Source organism: Trifolium pratense, linkage group LG4 (assembly GCF_020283565.1).
Source record: "Trifolium pratense cultivar HEN17-A07 linkage group LG4, ARS_RC_1.1, whole genome shotgun sequence".
NCBI classification, from domain to species: Eukaryota; Viridiplantae; Streptophyta; class Magnoliopsida; order Fabales; family Fabaceae; genus Trifolium; species Trifolium pratense.
Genome location: NC_060062.1, coordinates 36,208,804 through 36,219,296, shown reverse-complemented (window position 1 = coordinate 36,219,296; position 10,493 = coordinate 36,208,804). Strand labels below are relative to the sequence as shown.

Genomic DNA, 10,493 nt, shown 5'->3' with positions numbered 1-10,493 from the left:
AATGAACCACAACAATATATTTGAACTTTTTTACAGTGTTTGAACACAGGGCAAAAGGGCTTTCTACCTCTCATGCTCATCTTCCTTTTTTTTTATTGTAATTTATGAATCATAAATTTCCACGTTTTGCCTCTTTTAAAATTATTTTTCACAACTCTACAAAACACAAATTGGGAAACTAAACAGAATCAATTAAACAGAGTTCCACGTCCAGGTATTCAAATAGCTTTGTTGTTCAAATTAGTAGCCAAAAAATGCCGAGCATTTACATGATCTTTTTAGCAATCTTTCATAGTTCCCATTTCTTGCATAGTTCCATATATGCCGTTCCGCCACACCTTCCACGCACACCCTTGGCCCACATTTCTTTTGCATTCCTCACTCACTTTTATAACAGCCCCTGGAAAAACATTGCAGTTTCACCCATCTCCTGTACCGGCTTCATCACACCAACCATATGCATCTCCCATTTACTCACACACATCATCAAATCAACACCCACTTCAACAGTACTTTCACCCACACCCCCTTTTGGAGCCAACCATAACCTAATAGACAAACCCCTACACCCATACTGTTCGTCCTCCCTCATTGGAAGACAACAACAAACTACTACATCCTCATGCAAAGTCACCCAAGTCGGCTCAAGAGTAGGATGACCCATCTACTACTCTACTGGGTCTCCTGCATTTCACAACACACTACTGTCTGCATACATGCAGAGTGAGTTGGTGGTCTTAGTGATGATCAAGAGGAAGAGCATGAGAGATGGAGGGAGGAGGAAGGAAATAACTACACCAAATGATCACTTACAACTTGTATGTGATAACAAAACTATTAACAATAGTGTTTTTTTTTTTTTTAAAAAAAAATAAGTATTTTTTACACAAAAAATAAGAATTTTATAATACCAATTTTTTAGTTTCTTTTTTAAAAAGAAGTAATTTTTTTATATTGTATAATGATCCACGGGTCAAGCCGCTTAACCTGAGGACCATGCAGGCCGAACTCAACGTATTATAACTCATTTTCATTTGCTGACGGGCCAGTCCGAAGTCCGAACCGTTTAACATGCAGGTTTATGCATAGTGGGTTAGACGGGGCGGGTCAGCCCGCATACACAGTATTTGAGTGTTGTTTCCAACCCTAAACCCCTAACCCCTGAGATTTAAATGCTAAAATATAATTTTATTCCTTAAAAAAATTTATTGCAACACCACTTAAAAGAAAAATAAACAAAGTAAAAAACCGACTCTGAATTCTAACTATCGGTGGTAAAGCATGATTTCAGGCCCCTATTTTGATCCAACCCTATATTCCTTTAGGCTATGTGATAAATAATTAAATATTTGAAGTTTTCACAGTGGACTACACAAACAAAGCCCAAGTCTTAATCTGAAAAATGCACACCATATAAATACACTACATGTACATAAGAAAACCTTTTCTACACAAGCTACCCTCTAATCATTCATCGGAATAATAGTCTATGTTAGGAATTTGAGCACACCTGTAATTTGCAACACTTTTTGGGATGTTGGACATCAATATAGTTCCACCAACATAACCATCTATCAGCAACTTCCCTATTTTAGTTCGCCACTCTGAAGTGTCCGTATTCTTCCTATCATGCACAACTCTGTCGCGGTAATTAAGCATGGTTCCCAGGCCAGTGTTTGGGGTCCAGCCATATTCCATTAACACCTTTGCCTCACCTTCAGCCAAATCTTCTCCAACCTATACCAAAGACAGCAAGGATTGAGTATTTGGGGCGGGATAGAAAGCAGTATAAGGGCAAGTTATATTGACACTCTAAGAACCCATATAGAAAATTGAGTATGAAAGATAAAGGGAAAAACAAATAGTAGAAAAGAAAAGGCTGGTCAATTAAAAATGAAAACAGTAACTTGTGTCATCTCATAATACATCTCTCTTTTTTAAACTGTTTTGGTATTACTTTTAGCAGCTGAAATTTTGAGGAACCTTCAATGGACTCAGGCTTACATGGCTGAACATTCTAACTGAACAACCAAATCTACACAAATCACTTTCAACTTCAGACACCGTGTTCAGCCATTTATAAAAAATAAAAAAATAAAAAAACTACTGCATTTGACTCTAAATGAGGCACATACTTACAAAAGGGAAAGGAGATAATGGAAATACAAACCTAACAGATGCCTGAGACAGTTAATTAAGCAAACCAAAATAAAAGAGAGACCACTAATTACCAGCAATATGCATTAGATAGAAATTAATCATCCAGACAAGTAAGATTCAATAACTAATCAATGAAAAGATAACGACTGTTCAAGTTTAATGATTAATTTTCTCATTAATCACTACTCCATCTAACAAACATTTTAAGATAATTCCAATTTCCAAGGCTAACATTCCAATCAATAGTGACATTTTTTCTTAAATAACTTTTGTTGAATAGTTGGTTTTGATAATCTCCTTCGCAACTAGCCACACAGCTACTTGACCAAAATAAATAAATAATAATCTCCTTCGCAACATTTCACACTATATTTTTCTACTGAAGGATGGAGGTTGGCTTCAATGTTGAGATAGAACAATCAGTAGCAAAAATATAGTGAATTGTTGTGAAAGAGATTATTACTATTTTGTAAAGAAGCTTAACTAACCACTATTTTACGTTTTTAGGGAAACCGCTTAATATTTATGGATAGTAAGATATAGTTACGGTCAGTAAGACACCAAGAGCATCTCATATATGCAATGAGTCATTACCGATAATTCTTTGTTCTCAATAATGGAAATCCTGCTACACGTAGTCAGCTTCATAGCAACCACCAACCGCTTGATCTGCCATTCAACGGGTAAGGATGCCACCAGTTCAAAGAAGTAGGTTGCATAACCATATTCAGGGCGTTCCAACACTATCCTGCATTTAAGTTCAATTCAATGCCAACATCATGGACTATATAAACCAATGAAAACACGGACTCAAAATGATTAACTTAAATGCAAATCAAGCACCTGTTATGCCTTGGAAAAACAAAAATAAATGATTGAATATCTCGGCACCAACCCCATTCGACAGGCCATTTTTGAAGCTTCAAATATCGTGTCTGTAGCATAAATAAAACAGGAATATATAAACTATATCAAAACATAGTATGGGTACCATGAGTTTGTAAGAAACCAAATACCTGCTCCACGAGTGAGATTAGACAAGCCAAGCAATAGCTCACTCTCGAACCCTTTCCAGCACGAATAACAGGGAACTTTATGAAAGATTGGCGTTGAGAGAAAATCTGCTTCCAAACAGGAGTAAATTAAATAAATATAAAGCAATAGGGAAAAACCACCAAATGACTCAAGAAAAATATTTCAATGTTAATACTATAAAAATATTAATACTATAAAAAATTAGGACATATATAACCATAAAACTAGGAAAATGGAAAAATATGCCAGGCGCAAGTGACTTGCTTCTTTTGAGCCTTTTAGAAAGGTGGTAATTGTGACTTTGGATTATCTAGCGAAAACACTATTTTATTTCCATTTGTTTTCTTTCTGGGAGTACTCGAAAACAAACGACAGACATGCTCCCTCATTTTCCCCTATGACATGTTCCCTCATCTCTTCACTTTTCCAGTTTTCCCTATCCCTAAACTAATTGCAGAACTTCATTGCAAAAAAAAAAAAAAAAAACTGCAGAACTCGCTTCCACCATAACCAAAAAGTCAAAAACGTCAACCCCATAAAACTCCTTGCCTATAACAAGCCCAAGCTGCAACTTAAGTTTTAACCACTCTTGACCTTCCTCACCTATTTCGATCTTAATCACCCTTTTTTTATGCCTATGTGTATCAAAATAGAAGGGATGGGGATGTTATAGATACAAGGGTTGAAAGCTAATGTGAAGAAGAAAAAATAGTGACTGAAAATTATTAAACATAAATAACATGAAGAGGGGTGGGGAGAGGAATGTCGCACAAATTAAATTAGCTTAATAATTTGATCAAATAAATATAAAATTAATAATTTAATATATTAGATAAATTCAATTAACTTAAATCAATTGAATTAATTTAGATAACCTAATTAGTTGAATCAATTTGAGTAAATACGTAAAATAATTTTTTTTTTTTAAAAATTATTTGCTTAAAGGCATTGTTGCCTTTTCAAAAGTAATTATATTTCTATTTTCTCACTTCTACTATCATTTACTTGCACAATTACACCTCTTTCTCTCTTACTTTCACCTCACAGCCAAACATACCCTTAATAAGTCAGTCAGCAGGAAATATTGGTCATCTTTTCATTTCCTTCGTATTCTACCAAACAAACTTGTTTTACTCACCTTAAACTTGTAAAGATATTATGGAAATTTAAGCATATGCACTGAACCTGGGGAAGTATGTAGAGACCAAGCTTATCTCATGTTACGAATGAGAAGAATGAATCTCATTCTCATTGATTCAATCAATCATGGATACTAAGACAGTCAAGATTCACTCTCCCTAGATCCTTCCCAAAATAGACTCCACTGTAATAGCTTAACAGATGGAAAATATTTTCTATATTTTATTGTGTTTGATACCGCAATTGTTTGGGGGAAAATTGTAGAGAAGACGTCCTTTTCTAGGAATAAAATATTAAATTTAGGACACCAAAAACTATTATACATAGATGCTCCATTAAAACTATTTTAGAGAATGATTTTAACTGAATATCTTCTCCAATCATCTTAATTTCGCTTTAAAAAACAAGCATAATGTCAATTTTTGTATATAATTTGATATCTTAATTATATTTCTCATTGACAAAACAATAAATAATATGTTCTTAAGATATTACTAAAAACAGAATTGACTGGTGGTGCATGAAGGTCCCGACGAGTGAGGTTTGGGGAAGGTGTATGTAAACAACCTTACCCCCGCAAGTGGAGAAGCTGTTTCCAAGACTTTAACTTGGAGGTCACAAGGCAGCAACTATAATGTTGCGCCAAGGCTCACTCTCTTGATATTTAGAAATGAAATAAGAATCCAAAAGTTAAAGATATTATAACTATCTTACGGTTAAGTTAGATAGTTATAATATCCTTACTGTTGAATTAGTTTGGTCCTGAAATCAAACGAAAGGGCGGATTATTTAGGAAGCTATTATAATTATTGCATACTCTTCACCTTTGTCATTACAGCTTCAAGCTCTGAAAAGCTATCTTCGCAAAATGATTCATCCAAAGCTTCATCATTTACAGTCTCTCCATAAAGCTTAATGTCATCTACTAACACACCTTTGTCTACCAATACCTGCCAAATGCATAATCCATGAATCTCGATATAAATTCCAATTTCAAAGTGGCTGCACACAAACAAAAATACCTCCAAGAGGCCAGGGGCATCCTCCTCAAGTGCTGTTTGAACTGAATTACTGCAAAACAATTATAACATATGGGTTAGTTATTATACATTTATAATGGAAATATAGATAAACTACAAGATAACACAATTGGATACTACGTGGCTGTTTTCTTTCTTTTTCGTGCACGCTTGATGTGTGAAGGTTCTGCAGATTCTGAAAAATTAAAGCTCGGCACAGAGGAAGAAGGCTTAGTCTTCTTCAGATATGAGCAACTCATAGGAATATTTAAACTAGAATTCTCTCTGGACGTGAGAAAATTTAATCTATCAGCTAAGCTCATATGTTCCACTTGATCATCATTAAAGTCATTATGGACTTCCTGTTTAATGGAGATGTAGCCCATCGCATCCTCGTTAATAAAGTCATTCTGGACTTCCTGTTTAATGGAGATGTTACCCATCGCATCCTCATTAACATCGTGGATTTCACTGTTATCCCAAGGTTCATCCTTGATTTTGACAGAGGTCGGACAACCTGAACTACTTGGTTCATTATTATCTATAGGCATAACACCTTGTTCCTCGTGGGAATCAAAATGCATGATCATTTCTTCGGATTTGACAATTTGGTTGTGTTCTTGAGGGCATGCTGAAACTACTGGTCTTCTTGATTTGGATGAGGCATGCTCAGTTGACAAAGATGATCCCAATGTGGCCTCATGTGGTAACTCAGATAGTGAAGTATTACTTCCTTCTGGAGTGTCATAACACTGATCTCTAGCTACAGTTATTTTCCCATCAACAGAAAAAAATTCTCCATTTACTTTTTCAACATTTTGTTCCAAAATTTTTTTGGTCAAGCCTTCACTATTAGCCTGTGGCATAAATAAGTTGCAGGTTTAGTAAAAAGATCAAACTTTGACCATCATAAGATTTTTTTTTTTGAAACAAATTACATTCTAATGGTAGTTACATGGAAAGAAAAGTGCAAGCATGACAATTTAAATAAGGAAATAAAATGAGTATATGAAAACAAGACAAATACTAAGAAAACATCAGGTATTGTAAGCAAAATGTCGTCTTCACTGCTAATAACCCAAAACAACTATGTGGTTTGAACTCAGAGTATTTGTTGTACTCGCAAAAACAAATTCTAAGTTTTACAAATTAAGTATAAGTAAAGAATTTCTTTAATATCTATCTAGATCTTCTGTATCACAGGGAAGAAGCCCATCTTCCTACAGTACAACTTGAATTGAGCCCCAACAAACAACTAAAGGGAAAATTATAACTATAAGAAATGTGTTGCTTTGCTGCTTATTTAGTATATATTATGTATGTACATTATGTCAAAAAGTGCCTATTCGTTTACCAATATATGTTCTTCAAACATCTTTGATGTGATTAATTGTTCCTAAAATGGAAATATTACATTGTTTCTGTTATTAAAAACCAATGCTGTGTGGCCAAAGAGATGAAACATAAGATAAGACTTTTTTTTTGAACAGCGACAAGATAAGATATATGAAATCAAGGAGAGAAGTGAAATGATGAAGAGTTTAATTTCAGAAAGTTAGGAAGCATTTAAATGCCCATCAGCATCTCAGCAGTTAGGTATGCACTACAATGTACTAATTTCTTCATAACAATCAAGAATTAATAATAAATAAAAAATGAGTAATAAGGTAATAAACTAACTACTTTTTTCAATAAAATTATATCACTCAACTAACAAAGGCTAACAAGTACAAAAAGTGTGTTATGACTACTTTTTTTGTCTTCCTGGTAAATCTAACATTTAACCGATAAAAAAATTAAATTACCTCAAATGCTGGACTTGGTAGCCCTGCAAGCCTCCTGCAATAACATATATTATTCAACCATTTTTCAAAAGAAAAATTCATCTAGCTTCCTTCAAACAAAAATTATTTTGGTTCCCCACAATGATGAAAATATGGTATTCCAATTAAACATGGTTTTAGTTATATACATTATAAAAGTTTGAACCAAATGGAATTTGTTTTTTAGCTAAAAAGGAATTAAAATTAAAATGTATAAAGTTTGTAAAATGTGTATAGCTATTAGCTAGCGCTATTGATAGCCCGACTAACTGAACAACTTTTCAAACGTGTAAAGCTGATCTACTTGACATAAATACATTTATAAATAAATCCATTTGTTGCTTAATTTTTTTGAAAATATTTAAGGCTTCATCTTCTGTAAACATCCAGGCCCCTTCCATTCACTCGCCCACTATAGCAAGCTTACAACTATTCCCTTTAACTCATCATTCATCAAGAATGAAATGTTTCTGGGCTTACCACCCACCACCACAAACAAACAATTGCAATAGCTCTTGGTTGAGACTTGCATGAAAATTTTAATAGAAAGTTGTTTGGATGATTTTATGGTTCTTTGCCAGTGGTGTCAAATAATGGTTACAATAGCACTATAGAGTAGCGGAATTTGACCCTACCTATATCCCTAAATATATAACCCTTTAAATTTCTTCCTTATCCCTTTTTATAAAACTCCTTTCAAATTTTTAACTGCATTAATTATTTCTTTACCCTTAATTATTACTGTATGTTACTTCTATGTCTGCAATCAGTAATAAATACTCTGATGAAAATTTTAACGAATTCTCTCTCTTGAATGGTAAACTTGTAAAACAATACTAGTAAATAGTATTAAATAGAGAAATTGTGTGTTAAAATAGGCCCAACTGAGAGAGAGAGAGAGAGAGAGAGAGAGAGAATTAACATAAACTAAAGTACCTAGCTAGCAACATCCTTTGCCTTTCTATCAATACAACATGATCAAGTTCATCAACAATGCTTTCATGAATCTCCTCTTTCACCTTCGTGGCAGGAAAATCTAACTGAAAAGATGTATTTCCATTTCCACCATTATCAACATTACTCAATAGAATCTCCGAATCTTCAACCTTCATAGTAACAGGAACATCACAAACCGTTGAAGATGGACGTAAACTACTCGTATTCACACTGGATTTCTCCACTCCAATAGCATCATTCCGAACCTTCGAATATGTAACCTGTTTAAAACTAGGGCATAATCATGCTTGAGTCTTCTTCCTTTTGCAACCTATGCAAAAGACAGCTCCATACTGAGAACTGCCACTTTTTATAAACAAACATTCTACCCTACTCTATAAACATTTCATACAATATAATCTTGACTAAATAATCATTATACATTAGGTCTCATTTAGATAAACATCTTAAGTAAGCGCTTATCACATAATTGCTTATGTATAAACTATTTTGCATAGACTAAATGTTGTTTTCATAAGTAATTAATCCCAGAGAGCTAATAGACATGTCATTGATAGTGTTCTCAAGCTCTTCCGAAAAGTCTCAATAATGCTTATGTCATTGGATAATTCCAAATAAGTCAATTCAATAAATCCTAATTATTATGAAGAAAAAAAAAACATTTTTTTATAAAAACAAACATTTTACACCACTCTATAAACATTTCATACAATGTAATTTTGATTGGTTAGATATACAGCTTAATTAACCATTTATCATTTGATTGGTTATTTATAAACTATTTCCCTAACAAAGATAAGAGAAAGTCAAACTTTTTTCATATAAGTTCAAATAAGTCAATTATAAAAACCCTAATTATTATTATACAAGAAAACAAAGGCATGTCGAGAAAAAAATTGCATAATTATCAAATTGATTGCATTGGCGAAATAAAGCAGAAAAAGGATATGAAGAATGAAATTGAGTATGGAATAATTTACCTGTGAATTGGAATCGTCGTGTTCGTTTTTTACAGTAGCGTGAAGCGGAGGTGTGGATGAGAAGGGTATACGAGAGTGGTTTTGGGAATGAGAATCAGTGGAATCGGAATGCGCAAATTTACGGCGTTGTGATAACGGAATGTGTTCGAGTGATGGTCCGTCGTAGGAACACGCCATGGTGGCGGCGGCGGCGGTGGTGGTACTGCCGCCGATTGAATTTGGAGGAGGGAATATGGGAAGGAAGGTTTTCAGAGTTGAGTTTTTATTTTTATTTTAACCGGGAGTAAATCATAGGAGTGAAAAATGAAAATCTGCTCCCGCTCACAAAGTTTTCGTGAAAAATAATTTTATGGTTTTTATTCTGTAATAATTTTTTTATTTTTTACTTTTCACACAAAAATAATAATACATTTTTAAAACAAAAGGGCTCAAGTTTTAAAAAATAAAAAATAAATAATACTGGATATTGCAATGGGCTAACCTCTCTTTCTGGACATGCATGTCTCATAAAAAAGTGATACTAATATGGCTATAAAATTAAATTCGAATAATTTAAAAATTGACCGTGAGATAAATAAAATATAATCAAAAATTATTTTTACTAAGAATTAAACTTGATTTTCTAGAACGATTTTTGACGACCATACAAAATCTTAACCTTGTGATCTCTGCAACAATTGCCTAAATTCTTTATAATACTAGCAGGTTTTTCTTAAGTACCAAATATTATAAAGAGAAAAGTGTGGACTACAAAAAGAGATGGGTCAAGCCAAACCCTCAAAATCAAACAAAACAATCTAACAAAACCTATAACTAGGAAGACCAAATCGATTCCTAGTTAATTCATCTCTAATTTCTAAATGAGCTGAGTTCCACCAAGTGTAGTTATCCAAAGACAACCAATTACATCAAGCTTGTCCGTACAATGGTTACCTTCTCTATAAATATGTGAAATCATAAAAGTCATCTCTCTTGTTTTGGTCAAACAATTTAACCATCTGTTCTTCAGTTGCCATGGTACAACGGTAGGTGACTTCATAGCTAAGATAGCTAGTTGGGAATCACTTTCAATCCATATGTTGATTCCACTAGTTTTCGGAAGCACGATCAATTGCTAGGATAATAGTCATTAACTCAACAAAGAGAGCAGTTGCAGTGTCAATGTTCATAGCAAAGCATCCCACATTTTCACCTTAATAGTTTCTGAAAATACCTGCACGACTCAACATAATTAAAATCACCCTTCATAGCCACACAAAAAAAAAAAATCTATATTGTATGAGCATTGCACCAACTCATTTAGTAAACCCTCCAAATCACTCACCTCAATTATTGGGCAAATTCGGTCGATCCGGTCAAACTTACTCAATCTAACCCAA

General features: G+C 33.6%; 1 protein-coding gene across 3 annotated transcripts; it reads right to left on the bottom strand.

The window, feature by feature from the left end:
* Positions 1 to 1,173: 1,173 nt before the first annotated feature.
* Positions 1,174 to 9,797, bottom strand: LOC123920706. 3 transcript variants are annotated; one of them, XM_045973009.1, is made up of 10 exons: positions 9,115 to 9,797; positions 8,114 to 8,394; positions 7,160 to 7,193; positions 5,496 to 6,211; positions 5,358 to 5,406; positions 5,160 to 5,285; positions 3,177 to 3,281; positions 3,004 to 3,095; positions 2,755 to 2,908; positions 1,174 to 1,737 (listed from the first exon to the last, which is right to left on the bottom strand). In XM_045973009.1, the coding sequence occupies exons 1-10, from the start codon at positions 9,289 to 9,291 to the stop codon at positions 1,468 to 1,470; spliced, it is 2,004 nt and encodes a 667-aa protein (XP_045828965.1). In that variant the 5' UTR covers positions 9,292 to 9,797; the 3' UTR covers positions 1,174 to 1,467. The 3 variants fall into 3 exon arrangements, with proteins under 3 accessions (XP_045828965.1, XP_045828966.1, XP_045828964.1); XM_045973010.1 differs by having other exon boundaries at positions 8,114 to 8,444; positions 9,115 to 9,250; XM_045973008.1 differs by having other exon boundaries at positions 5,160 to 5,406; positions 9,115 to 9,425.
* Between the last annotated feature and the right edge of the window lie 696 nt (positions 9,798 to 10,493).

Coding starts and splice junctions, on each gene's coding strand:
- LOC123920706 (XM_045973008.1), bottom strand. CDS start 9,291: ATGGCGTGTTCCTACGACGGACCATCACTCGAACACATTCCGTTATCA. Junction 5,407..5,495: donor AAAAGAAAGAAAACAGCCAC/GTAGTATCCAAT, acceptor ATTGTTTTGCAG/TAATTCAGTTCAAACAGCAC. Junction 3,096..3,176: donor TAATCTCACTCGTGGAGCAG/GTATTTGGTTTC, acceptor TTTATGCTACAG/ACACGATATTTGAAGCTTCA.